Source organism: Argiope bruennichi, chromosome 5, assembly GCF_947563725.1.
Source record: "Argiope bruennichi chromosome 5, qqArgBrue1.1, whole genome shotgun sequence".
NCBI lineage: Eukaryota > Metazoa > Arthropoda > Arachnida > Araneae > Araneidae > Argiope > Argiope bruennichi.
The window spans coordinates 71279233-71293565 of NC_079155.1; the positions used below are offsets into that span (position 1 = coordinate 71279233).

Genomic DNA, 14333 nt, shown 5'->3' on the forward strand with positions numbered 1-14333 from the left:
AAATTCTATAATTATACTCTGTTCTTATTCAAAATTCCGTTTTATTCAAATATATATATATAAGTATCATGCATCTATGCTATTATTTTAAATTATTATCTTCTATCCTTATCATTTTTTAAATATTATACTATATTTCTTCTAATAGAAATTGCTCCAAGCAATGATAATATAAATTGTCCAGGAATCATTAAAGCACCCTATTTTTAAAACACATTGATAAAAAATGATGCGAATTCCTTATGAAATGGAAATTTATGTATTATCAATCTATTATATTTTATATAACTACCGATCAAATTTATTTGCTCCAGCATTGAATCAATTAAAAAATTCAGTATGAGGAAGTGCTGTTGGCCATTTTACAACAGTCTTCAGGATCAAATTTTTGATTACTGACGAATACCTTCGTATGTACAAGAAGATGAAAATATAAATATACTATATATGGGCTATACTTATACTATAATAGATATACTGGTACCCGGATATATCAATCTCATATTTTCATCTATAGGGCCAGGAAAAAAGTCTTCAGCTATAAAAAATTCGATTTTGATGATGACTTCAAAGGAACAAGCGGTTTTATATAAGATCAATATTCTATAGATTTTTTAAAATCATTTTAGCACAGGATAAGCTCTTATATAATATATATATATATATATATATATATATATATATATATATATATATATATATATATATATATATATATATATATATATATATATATATATATAATATATATATATATATATATATATATATATATATATATTGTTACGGAATTTCCGGGGGTTCGTTTGGATAGTGGGAGTTATATGGTGTGGAGAACACTCAATCAGCAGGCGACAGTAGAAAATAAAACAACGACGTTTATTTACACGAAGATACACAGGACAGTACAAAGATGACAACTATATACAGCACATAAGACGATTATCTTCAGCCGAGACGTGCAGCATACAACAACATGCACAGCAGCATACAACAGTATACACAGCAGTATTCAACAGTATACACAGCAGCTCTACACCGTCCCTGCTCCGCTAATCCCTGGAAGACGAGTTCTTCACTGTCGCTTCCGACTACTCTTCGACTCCACTGGCCCACGACTCCAATTCACGACGACTCAATTCACCACTCGACTCTGCTCTGCCACTTCCGACTTCTCCTCAATTCACCGCTCGGTTCACGACTGCAAGGCAGATAATGGTAGAGTTATACGGAGCACCTGCCTTGCGTAGCAAGGCTATCTCCATGATCCTTGTTAATACAAAGCCTGGCGTTATAGAATGCCCTTAACTTTCAGCGTAGATGGTGAGCTGCATCAGAGAACTGGTCGAGGAGTCGTCAGCGAGGAGTGAAATGGGCAAAGTCCTTTGAGGACGTTGTCGCATAGTCCAGACACAGGGGAGTAGGAGCGGGAGCGAACCTGGTCAGCCAATAGAAGTGCGTTGTTCAAGCAGGGGGCGGAGTCAGTCTATGTCTCTGTGAAAACCCAGAGAGAGATGTTTTTGGTAGTTGAGTTGTTCGATTTCGAGGCTAGGCTACTGTTCCCGGGTGGCGAATAGGAATCGTTTCTTGGCTGGGTGGGTTCGTCGCGACATGAGTACTTTAAGCATTTGTGTTGGGTTATTGAAGGAGTAGCCCATTTTAGGGTCTTTTAATTTTAATATCTGGGGTGTACTTGCTAATCTGGGCTATTGCTTCATTTTTATTAATGTCCATACTATTATAAAATTTAATTGAAAGTTGTTTGATGGTTTCTGTAAAGGTTGGATACTTTATTGCATTGCAAATATCTACTCAGGAGGTTCTCATGAATCGCCTGACTTTACATATCGTTCTGATGACTTGGGTATATTGTTGCTGTATTATTTTTAAGTTAGATTTAGCGGCATAACCCCAAACGGGGCATGCATACGTGAGTACTGGAAGCAAATAGGCTATAAAGATAAGCATTTTTGTATCCCTATGCATTTTTTTCTGGCCTATTAAGGGGAAAAATTTACGTGACTGAGCTCGAAACTTGTCCCTAACATAATTAAAGTGTTTTTTCCAGGTTAATTTCCTGTCAAGAATTACACCTAGATATTTGGCTTCCTGAGACCACGGGATGGGGCTATTTTTAATGGTCAGTTTAGGAAAATCCGGCTGTTTTTGGGATCTGTGAAACATAACCGCCTCCGTTTTGGAGGCATTGATTTCTATTTTCCATTTATGGAACCAATCCTCCAATTTGTGTAAATGTCTATTGAGTGCCATGTGTACGTATTTAGGATTCTTGTTCTTGGCCAGTATTGCTATGTCATCTGTGTACAAGCACAACATTGTGTTGAATTGCTTGGGCATATCGTTAATATAAATTGAGAATAACACAGGTCCCAATTTTGAGCCCTGCGGTACTCCTGCACTTATAAGCTTTGTATCCGATAGTTCTTGTTTTACCCTAACTCTAAAGGAACGATCGGTGAGATATGATTTTAATATACGAATCAGATAGCCTGGAATCTGATTCTCAATTAGCTTATAGATAAGTCCATTGATCCACACACGATCGAACGCTTTCTGGATGTCGAGGAAGACAGCTCCTGACTTCTGTTTGTTAGCAAATCCTTCAGTGATGTATTCGGATACTCTGACGAGTTGATGTGTCGTGGAGAGGTTCGGTCTGAACCCGAATTGTTCCTGACACAGTGTGTTGTTTTCTACTAGGTGTTTATTTAATCTTTTTAAAATTACACTCTCAGCAATTTTGCTTAGCGTTGATAAGAGTGAAATCGGTCTATAGCTAGAAGGATTTGTGGGGTCCTTTCCTGGCTTAAAGATTGGGATAACCGTTGCTGTCTTCCACCGCGTTGGGAAGTGTCCTACTTCCAATATCTTTTGTATGAGTAGCGTGAAAATTATAATTACATTAAGGGGGAGTTTTTTAACTGTTTTGTTAGTGATATTATCGTATCATGGGGATTTCTTGTTATGTAGGTTGTTAATTTCTTTAATGATTTCAGATGGGAAGATAGTTTCAACTGCAAGGCAGCTGCGGTGCTTCCTTATATAGGTCTCAGGAGGCGGGGCTAGAAGCCTCTCAATCAATCAGGAACGTTCGAGGCGTATCTCCATTCCTACTGGACTTATCGGGAAAATTCTCGATGTTTCGGGTATAATTTGGCGCCAAATTCGTCGCCAAGTCGCCAAATGGTAGCCAAGCTCCGGCACCCTCCTATGGAACCAGCTATGCTGGGAAGTCGCATGGCAGATTCGTAACAATATATATATATATATATATATATATATATATATATATTGTTAATAAAGAACATAAAGCCATTTTTATTCCATAAACAATATATTCATTTGTGAATTGAAAATCGTTTTCATATATTTGTAAAATTTTACAAATAATACTTGTAAATGCAGTTTTAATTGGAAAAGCATCTGTAAATAAGGACACGATTTTAAGATTCATAGGTCCTTTTCATTTGGTTAAAGAATTATATACTTAGATTGCATCATAAATCATTACAATTTGTAGACTTTTTAACTTTCATGCTCTTATAAACTAATTAATCAATGTTTCCATATAAATCATATAATATTAATTATAAATATATTATTCATATAATAGTAATTTAAATAATATATACATATAAATATTAATATAATATTCGTAATAATCAGTATAATAACTTTAAATAACAAAAATCCCTAGTCCCAAAATGGCAAGTATAAAAATTTAATTTAGGAATTTAGTTTGTTAATTTCAGCATTTTAACATAAGGACATTATTCTTTTCATGAACATAAAGAATAATTTTCATGCGTATATCTTTAATTAGATTTATAAAACTAGCAAATTTCAAAGATCTAAAAAATTGATTACTTAAGTCAGAAGTTTAAAGTATTTCCTGATTTCATTAGCATAACTATTCCATTTTTTCCTATATTAACTATAAAATGAACAAGAATAAAGGCTGTAACTATTAAAAGGTTAGAATATGAATTAAACTAAAAGAAAGTTTTTTTCTATTTAAATAATTGGAAATGAAATTTCATCTTTTAAACCTCATGACCAAAGAAAGGGAAAAATATATCATTTTAAGAATTGCAGTTCTTTAAAGTAGAATTTAAAAACAAAATTTTAATTAGAAAATTTAATGTTTTAAATTTTTTAAGATAGATTTCTTTCAGTTGTGAAAAAAAGAAAAATGATACAAAATTTAAAGACCTTTTCACAATTTTTTTTTTATCATCCTTTTTGTTCCCGTTTTGTTCAAGAAAGACAACTCCGTTTCACTTGTCTTTCCTTTTTCTCATTTTGATAGCTGATTTAAGTTTTCCTCAATGAAAATCACGGTGGGAAAAAAATAGCTATTGCAGGCATTTTCGACAAACTGAATCATGTTTAATGCATCTCGCTTAGAAACTGAACCGCATGTTTGTCCATAACCCATCCCTTAGGTTTTTTTTTTTTTTTTTTTTTTTTTTTTTAAGTTTCTTGATATTGAGGGTTTTCTTTAACTCAGCGAGAATTTTACTCAATTTTTGCGGGTTTCTGAAAAGTGAAGAAAAAAAGAGATAAAAAAAAAAGACCAGAAGTGCAAATCGTGAAAGGTATAGTTTGACGGAAATGTGTTGAATCTTTTTATTTGAAAATACTCTAGAGTCAAATCTATTGGCTACACTTTAGTGCAAATAATTTCTATCGATATTTATCTTGTTAATAAAAGAAGACAAATTTAGACACCTGTGTTCATTTAATGAAATAGTAGGTTTTTACTTAACATATTTTAAAACTTCTCTTCAATGATTTCTTTACGAACTTTGTTTAGATTTTTACTGAATAGAAGTTTATTTTATAATGAGATTTTTATCTGTATTGAAAAGAATTTTAGACATTATATTTTATTCATTAAGGCCATAGACAATGCAAGTGTTCATTAAATGCTGCTAATTTATTTAAAAGCGCTGATAATTATTTTATTATAATTCGTATAAAATGATTGAATAAAGTTCAGGTGATAATTATCAGTTTTACAATAGCAGATTATAACAACATTAAATAAAGGATCTATATTGTAATCTTATACTTAGTTGATATTTCAAATGAGTCCGTTAAATTGTTTATGAAGGAGTAAGTAATAAATAAATTGATTGATCTAACGTAATAGCAAATATATATATATATTTCAATTGGGAAATTATACAAAGCTAATTACAGTCATGGTATAAATTAAATGCAAAAATTACATTTTTGAATTGCACAGAATATAAATCAATTTCTGTAATAACCTAATATTGAAAAAATCAATTTTATTACAATGTAAAAATGTAAATAGAATCTGTTATTGTTAATTGTACAGAACAATATTATATCCCTTGTAATTCAAATATTAAATAATTTTAAATTATTTTGTGTAAAATAACAGTTACTTTAAAACACACTAATGAAGAAGAATATTTTCCCGTTCTTTTTTTTTTTTTTTTGTATATGCCAATTTTACGTATGTGTGTATATAAAATGTGTGTATATATATATGTGTGTATGTGTATATATATATATATATATATATATATATATATATATATATATATATATATATATATATATATATATATATATATATATATATATATTTGGAAATAAAAACAAAAATTCACAAAAAACTAAAAATGATGAATGAGTGTTCTATAATAAAAGTTTATATCATTTGAAGATATATATTTTAAACGGCAATTAAGGTTAATATATTTTCAAAAGATTATTTTTAAAGAGACACTACCATCATCTTAAAATTATCTTTAACTCTAAAACACAAATAACATTACAATGCATGCACTCCACTCGGAGAGATAACAGATAGGGCATAATATATTTATTAATTATATAAATGTGGATATGCGTGTGATTTTGTGAACAATAATTTTTTTGAGCAAAATGTTTATTATAATAACGTATATTGAAGAAAAGGATGTTTATCAAAATAATAAATAAAATGCAAATCTTAATGATAATCGAAATGTTTAAAAAGATTGAAACCATATTTTTAACCTGAGTAAATCGTACCTTATGAAAATAATTAACACCTGGGCGAAACGCAGATAAAGTGCATATATTTTTAATCATTTTTGTTATTAGGAAAGAGTAGTGAAAATTCCAAAAGGTATTCGAAAATATAGTTTTTTTTCCTGTGCAAGAAATATGGAATAGAAAGCATTCATTAATATTTGTTTGCAAAAACATATAAATATACTAACAGTTTAAATATTTTCATTCATTGTTTAGCTTTAGAAAAATAGAATTGAAAATATTTTTTTAGAAATGTAAATTGAGTTTTTCTGTTTCTAACAGATGTAGAACAGAGAATATCATTTTTAATTTTAAAAGAATACAGGGCAAAAAGTCTAAATTTATTATGTACTAGCCGCCTTTGGCGACCAGCCGGTTCGCCAATCTTAATGTTCGTTAAAATTTTAATAATTAAATATTTTATGCAATTTCTACTTTAATAGCTTCTTCATCAAAATATTTTAAAACTTCAAATTTTGATTATCATATAATTCATTCATAATATTATAAAGGCCTTCAGTCATAACATAATATGTATCTCTCTCATTTTCTGTTAGCACTCGTAGAATTTATGTTTTAAATTAAAGTGGAAAGAATTTATCTTCAATTAATATAATAATATTTTTTACTGAAACAAAGCATTTTTTTATAATCTGATTACTGAAAATAGAGTCACTCAGCGTTTAAACTTTATGGGCACTAAAGAATATCTTTTTAAATTTATGTAATATCTCAAGAGTTGGTCAACAAAATTTTCTTAGATTCATTATGAGCAGATCGATTAATTAACAATGTTTAAATTTAAATGCATCAAACACTAAAAAAATAAAACGAATCGTTTAAAATAAACGGTTGGAAACGGTAGAATTTATGCTTTAAAGTGGAAAGAATTTATCTTCAATTAATATAATAATATTTTTTACTGAAACAAAGCATTTTTTTATAATATGATTACTGAAAATAGAGTCACTCAGCGTTTAAGCTTTATGGGCACTAAAGAATATCTTTTTTATTTTATGTAATATCTCAAGAGTTGGTCAACAAAATTTTCTCAGATTCATTATGAGCAGATCGATTAATTAACAATGTTTAAATTTAAATGCATCAAACACTAAGAAAATAAAGCGAATCGTTTAAAATAAACGGTTGGAAACAGGTTTTAAAAAAACTACTTAAAAAACGATGTACTTAAAACTATAAGCATATACAAAAAATATATAACTAACATAAATACAATTTACTTATAAAAGCATGCAACTAACCCAAAAATAATTTAAATCATCCATTGATAATGTTGTCATGGCAACAATCAGAACAGAATGCGCATGCGTGAATTTTCTTCGCCGGTTACGTAACGCAAATGCGTGATTTTTTCTACGCCAGTTGGGGTAACACTATGCGGATTAGAAATTTTTAATTTCCTTTATTCTGTTTTATTTTAATTCAAAAGTACTTCAGAATGAATCTGAAAGATTGATTCCTTAACAATGTTTAATTTTAAATGCATCAAACATTAAGAAAATAAACAGAACCGATTGAAATAATCCGCCGAAAAATTTTAACCCTAGCCTCATTACTGTTGGGAGAAAAAAAAACTGAAGCCTTTCTCGTTTGGCGCTGGGGATAATGGAAGATTTTTTTGGCGGAAAAGTTGGCGGTGGTTAAAATGGAAGATTTTTTTGCCGGGAAAGTTAGTTTTTAATTAATAATTAAAATTCTAATTAAAAATTCGAAAAAAGAAACCCCCGGTGCACATTCCGAACCTCCAAGGTATACCTGTACCAAATTTGGTAGCTGTATGTCAAACGGCCTGGCCTGTAGAGTGCCAACACACACACACACACACACACACACACATTGAGCTTTATTATAAGTATAGATTATTCAGAAAAATTTCCAGGATGTAAATAAAAATTATAAGACTAATGACGCAAGTCAAATTTGAAACAACTTCTCGAATCTTCATGTATGATATTCAATAGACGTAAGTGACTTTTATTCAAGAACATTTTTTTATTAATAATTAAGCATTAATCATATATAATGAATGTTATATTATAATTTCATGTGGAATTAGAAAAAAAATCATATTACTAAAAGAATAATATATAGAGCATTTATTTAAATTTAACCATTTTGGGAATTCTGGAATTAATCTACAGCCACTAAGGGCATTTTTTTTTGTAGTTTAGCCATGGTTGGTCTGTTTTTATATTTAATTATTGGCTATAAATCAGTATAGTGAAAATTAATCAGTTTTTCTGTATACAGTAATTAAATATTGTAAAACTAAGGGCTATCTTCCATTCATTTTAAAAAGTCAAAGATTTGAATTTTAGATCACGACCGGAAATAAAACTTGATGTTTAAGTATAAAACAGCAGAATTAGCTAGAATTAAATTATAAATTGATAAATAATAAAAAAGGACATGGAAAATTTTAAGAATTAATCAGAATATATAATTTAAATAGATGAATAAAAGTTTATAATATTTCATCATTTATTTCAGAAGTACAAATACCGAAAACATATATTTGAAATAACTAAAGACTTAAAAATAGAAGTAAACATTAGGAGTTTGTGTAGATACGTTAATCTGATGGGTATTTAATTAAAAGTTGAACTAAAAATGCAGATTAATTAAGGTCTAGAAAGCTAGAGAATTTTAAAGTAGCTAAGAATTCTGATTTATAAAAATATATAATTTTATATATTGTATAATTAAATAAATAATTAATCCAAATAAATATTTTTAAATTAATTTTTTTCAAGATAACAATGCCGTGAAAATTGATCTGATAGATATTCTGTAAAATATAATTAAAGCAATTGATTAGCCCTGTACCAAAATTCTCGGAATTCCGCATTAAAACTAAGCTTATTTGTTTGAGAAAATAAAAGTTTAATAAAAGTTTAATGAAAGTCTAATAATGCACCTATAAAAACTGTCAAAATGCAGCTGCTTTGTAGTATTTTTTTTTTTTTTACCTTCCTGTTTAGTATAATTTCTTTATTGTAGTTGCCTAATTTTTAAGAAAAGATTTTGAAGAAAATTTGAAACTGCGAACCGATGTGCAAATACTGAAAAAAGCAATTTGTTTACAATGTAGGAAGTTAATCTAAAAGAAAAGAATGCAATGCCCAAAATAACTTGATAGGATGCTTTTTGGGGAAATCAAAGAAAATCAGGCACTTAAATATTTTTGAACTTAAGAGTAAATACTTTGAAACAAAGCATCTAAAACATCTGATATCAAGATTTTTCAAAGGCTTCTGATGCTTTCTTTCAAACTGAATTAGGATTCGCTTTAGAATTTTATGTAAATATTAAGTACCTTATTCTTGCATTAGATAAATATTAAGAAACTTATTCTACTTTATTTTTTACAATGGGAAGAAGAATAAATACAACTGTCTTTTTGAATCTTTAATACTACCAATATTATATATATATATATATATATATATATATATATATATATATATATATATATATATATATATATATATATATATATATATATATATATATATATATATATATATATAAATTACGTGTCACGTTGTTTGTCCGCGATGGACTCCTAAACTACTTAACCGATTTTAATCAAATTTGCACACCGTGCCCAGTTTGATCTAACTTAAAAAATAGGATAGCTTACATTTCAATTTATAGCTGCAATATTATTTTATTGCAAATTATTTGTTCATTATTTGACAGTCACAATTATCTGTTAGCTCCAAGTGATTCTAACAGATGGCGGTATCTGTTGACTGGATTGAGTAAGTATTCTAACAGATGGCGCTGTGTTAAAAGTAGCAACGTTTCAGATAAGCTATAATTTAATGGCATAATCACCACGTGTTGCTGAGGCTAAAGTATAAGTTAAATTTATTTCGTAGTAAACGCAATACAGTGAAATGCAATTGTTCGTACTTTTTCTTTTTTTGGTATTAGCATAGCCGACCACGTGTTATTTAGACTGAAGTATAAATTGAATTCATATTATAGTAAAAGTAATACAGTGGAATTCTTCTTGCTTCTTAATTATTATTGCTTCATTGTTCAACAATCTTTAATTAAAATATATACATGTAAGTATTATCACATAGTTATATTATTATGTATTTGCTATACATCAAATCACACTGTATGGTATATGTATTTTGATGGTTATGAGGTACTTAAGGCTTCAGGATCAAAAGTTAATTAATATATATATGTGAAAAGGTGGTACAAAGCTTCTCACACTTTTTCAATAATTGTACAAATATTTTTTTTTCATTATTTTTATTCAACTTCTATTAAAAATTATTTTGCACTCCTCATTTCAATGTGTTATAATAGCACGGGTTTTTTTTTCAGTATTTGAGCATTTAAATTATTATTTTCAGTCGAATGCCACCTGAAAACCTCAATAAAGAGCGGAGCAGAGAGGCATGACGCAATTTGTTGAAAGAGCTCATCAGTCAGCAGAACAAATCGCAACAAGAAATGCAGCTCAAAGAATCAGGACAGCAGAGGGTCTTGCACAAGAATCTCAAGAACAGCATGACGAACGTCTACGACAGACTATTACGAGAACAAGAGTGGCACGAGAACGAACCATAGCTACAGCACGAGTACAAGAACGACAGAGGCAGCAGACTAGCCGCTCGTTAATACGTGCATCATTTGTTCGTCTTCCTTTCGAATATGCACCAGATATTAACTACTCTGCGCATCTAAAAATTGTTATTGGTGCAATGTATAAAGTATGTCAATATTGTCAGGCATTGAATTTTCGGAATGAAACACCCGGCATGTTCTGTGCATCAGGGAAAGTTGTGCTGTCACCTCTACCCACTCTGCCGGAACCTTTATTATCCCTTCTTGCTGGCGAGTCAGACGATTCAAAATTATTTTTGCGTAAGATACGCAAATTTAATTATTGCTTCCAAATGACGTCATTTGGGACAACTAAAATTTGCGATCTCTCATCCAATGGGCATAATTTTGAAACTACATTCAAAGTACAAGGCCAGGTGTACCATAAAATCGGATCATTGTTGCCAATGCCTGATGATGATCCGAAATTTCTTCAAATTTATTTTATGGGCAATTGTGAAGAGCGAGTGACAACTCTGTGCCAGTATAATTTCATTGAACAAGTAGAGGAAAGAGCAATAGTGATATTGCTGGAAAATTTTTTAGACGATCAGAATCAACTAATTCGATTGTTTAAAAGATTTTCGCCACGATTTCAAAATGACAACTATCAAATCGTCATAAAAGCAGACAAAGTACCTTTAGGTGAACATGCTGGCAGATTCAACACTCCAACTGTTGATGAGGTTGCCGTTATTATGGTTGGCGATCCAGTTGACAAAAGAGCTATAAAAATTACAGGGCGAGACAACATTGTCAGTACGATTTCGGATCTGCACCGTTCATATGACGCAGTGCAATATCCATTAATATTTTGGCAAGGACAGGATGAATAACACCTTAACATCAAACAGTGTAATCCAAATACCGGTAAATTTGACAATTTATTTATTTTCTTACTGTATGTACGAATTTCAATTTCTTACTTCATTTTATTTTTTTAGGTGCTAAAGGAGATAAAAAAGTTAATTCAATGAACTACTATGCACACAGATTGATGGTTAGACTAAATCAGAATAACTATATCCTTCGATATCGTCAGCTATTCCATCAATACATTGTTGATATGTATGCTAAGGTTGAAAGCGAACGATTGTGGTTCATTCGATACAACCAGGCTAAATTACGATCGGAAGAATACATTCACTTACGAGATGCTGTTGTTGGAAATATCGACAGAAATTTAAACCCCAATGACATCGGTAATGCTTTCATTTTACCTTCAAGCTACATCGGCAGTCCATGGAACATGCAGGAATACATACAAGATGCAATGACTTACGTACGTCATTACGGCCTATCAGATTTGTTCATTACATTCACATGTAATCCGAATTGGAAAGAGATATAAACTTTACTATTACCAGGACAATAAACAATTCATCGTCATGATATAATTGCACGTGTTTTCAAACAAAAATTGAAATCCTTAATGGATTTTATTGTTAAATATTCAGTTTTTGGTATCACACGTTGTTGGATGTATTCGATTTAGTGGCAAAAGCGAGGTTTGAATCATGCCCACATTTTAATTTGGCTTCAAGATAAAATCCGTTCAGAAGAAGTTGATCAAATAATTGAGCCGAAATTCCAGACCCATCAATTGATCAAGAATTGTTCGATATTGTTAACAATCACATGATCCACGGGCCGTGCGGTGCTTTCAACATGACGTCACCACGCATGGAAAATGGAAAATGCAAGAAAAATTTCCCAAAGCCGTATACGAATGACACTATCACGGATATTGATGGCTATCCAATGTATCACCGCAGAAATACTGAAAATGGTGGCCACACATTCACAATGCGACTGCCGAATTTTACAAATCAAGTAGAATTTGACAATCAGTGGGTGGTACCATACTCACCATTACTTTCAAAAACTTATGAGGCTCATATCAATGTCGAGCTTTGCAGTTCTGTAAAATCAATTAAATACATTTGTAAATATGTAAATAAAGGCAGTGATTTGGCCATATTTGAAGTACAAAATATAAATAAAAATGACGAAATAACATGATACCAAATGGGTAGATACATTAGCAGCAACGAAGCTATTTGGCATATTCATAGCTTTCCCATACACGAAAGAGACCCTTCTGTCCAGCATCTAGCAATACATCTTGAAAACGGTCAACGTGTATACTTCACTGAAGAAAATGTTCTCCAAAGAGCGCTTGAGGCTCCAAAAACGACACTAACTGAATTTTTTACATTGTGTGAAAAATCTGATATTTTTGGCCAATTCGCAAAGACATTGATATATAGTGATGTTCCACGTTATTTCACATGGAACAAATCCGGTAAAAAATGGGAGCCACGAAAAGAAGTTAAACCACATCCTTCCATTACAGGCATATTCAAAGCTAAGACATTGGGGCGGCTTTACACGGTACATCTGAAGCAACGTGAGTGCTTCTATTTACGTTTGTTATTGGTGAATTTTCCCGGACCAACATCTTTTGAATTTTTGCGAATAGTTAATGGCCGAGCATTCAATACATACCAAGATGCATGTCTTGAACTGCATTTGCTAGAAGACGATAACCATTGGGACTTAACGCTTGCTGATGCTGCGTTAACATCAACGCCCAATAACATTCGTCAGCTGTTTGCAATTATTTTGACGACATGTTATCCATCGCAAGCACAAACTTTGTGGGAAAAATATAAAAATTGTATGACAGAAGATATATTGCACCGAATTAGACAAACAGATCAATGCCAAAACATTGATTATACGCCAGAGATGTATAATGAAGCGTTAGTGCTGATCGAGGATTTATGTGTTTTAATTTCAAATTTACCACTTAATCATTATGGTATGCCATCACCTGATTGCCCAGCCACCGACTCAGTCAACACCGATTTACAACGAGAAAAACAATATGACCATGGTATTTTAGCAACAATTATCGTGAACAGTGAGCCATTACTGACAGCAGAACAAAAAATTATTTATGATCGGATTATGCTGACTGTTGCTGCTGAGCAAGGCGGTTTTTTTTTTCTTGGACGCACCAGGTGGAACCGATAAGACATTTTTAATATCGTTGATTCTTGCCAAAATACGGTCACAAAGGAAAATCGCATTGGCAGTTGCATCGTCAGGCATTGCGGCTACTTCGCTAGATGGTGGGTGAACGGCACATTCAACATTCAAGCTGCCTTTGGACATTCATAATAAACCAAACGCAATATGTAACATAAAAAAGAATAGTGGAATATCTGCAGTGTTGCGGAAGAGTTCAATCATAATTTGGGATGAGTGCACAATGGCTCACAAATATTCACTCGAAGCATTGCATAGAACTATGCAAGATTTAAACGGCAATGATAAACTTTTCGGTGGTGCAATCTTACTTTTGTCTGGTGATTTTCGTCAGACCTTACCGGCTCTACCTCGCTCTACTTTCGCGGATGAGGTTAATACATGTTTAAAACAATCATTCTTATGACGAAGTGTTGAAATACTTCGATTGGCCATAAAAATGCGCGTGCAATTGCAAAATGATCCATCAGCACAAATATTTTCTGAACAATTACTAGATATTGGGAACACAACCTAGATAGAACTGCAACCATATATGCAATGCATTAAACTGC

The 14333-nt window shown here is 31.1% G+C and overlaps 2 protein-coding genes across 2 annotated transcripts; both read left to right on the forward strand.

Moving 5' to 3' along the window:
- Positions 1-10517: 10517 nt before the first annotated feature.
- On the forward strand, positions 10518-12076 carry LOC129968294 (uncharacterized). Its single transcript, XM_056082149.1, has 2 exons — positions 10518-11484; positions 11670-12076. Exons 1-2 carry the CDS (start codon positions 10518-10520, stop codon positions 12074-12076), a joined length of 1374 nt encoding a protein of 457 aa, XP_055938124.1.
- Positions 12077-12753: 677 nt separating this feature from the next.
- On the forward strand, positions 12754-13764 carry LOC129968295 (uncharacterized). The gene has a single exon (XM_056082150.1). It carries the CDS (start codon positions 12754-12756, stop codon positions 13762-13764), a length of 1011 nt encoding a protein of 336 aa, XP_055938125.1.
- Positions 13765-14333: the final 569 nt, after the last annotated feature.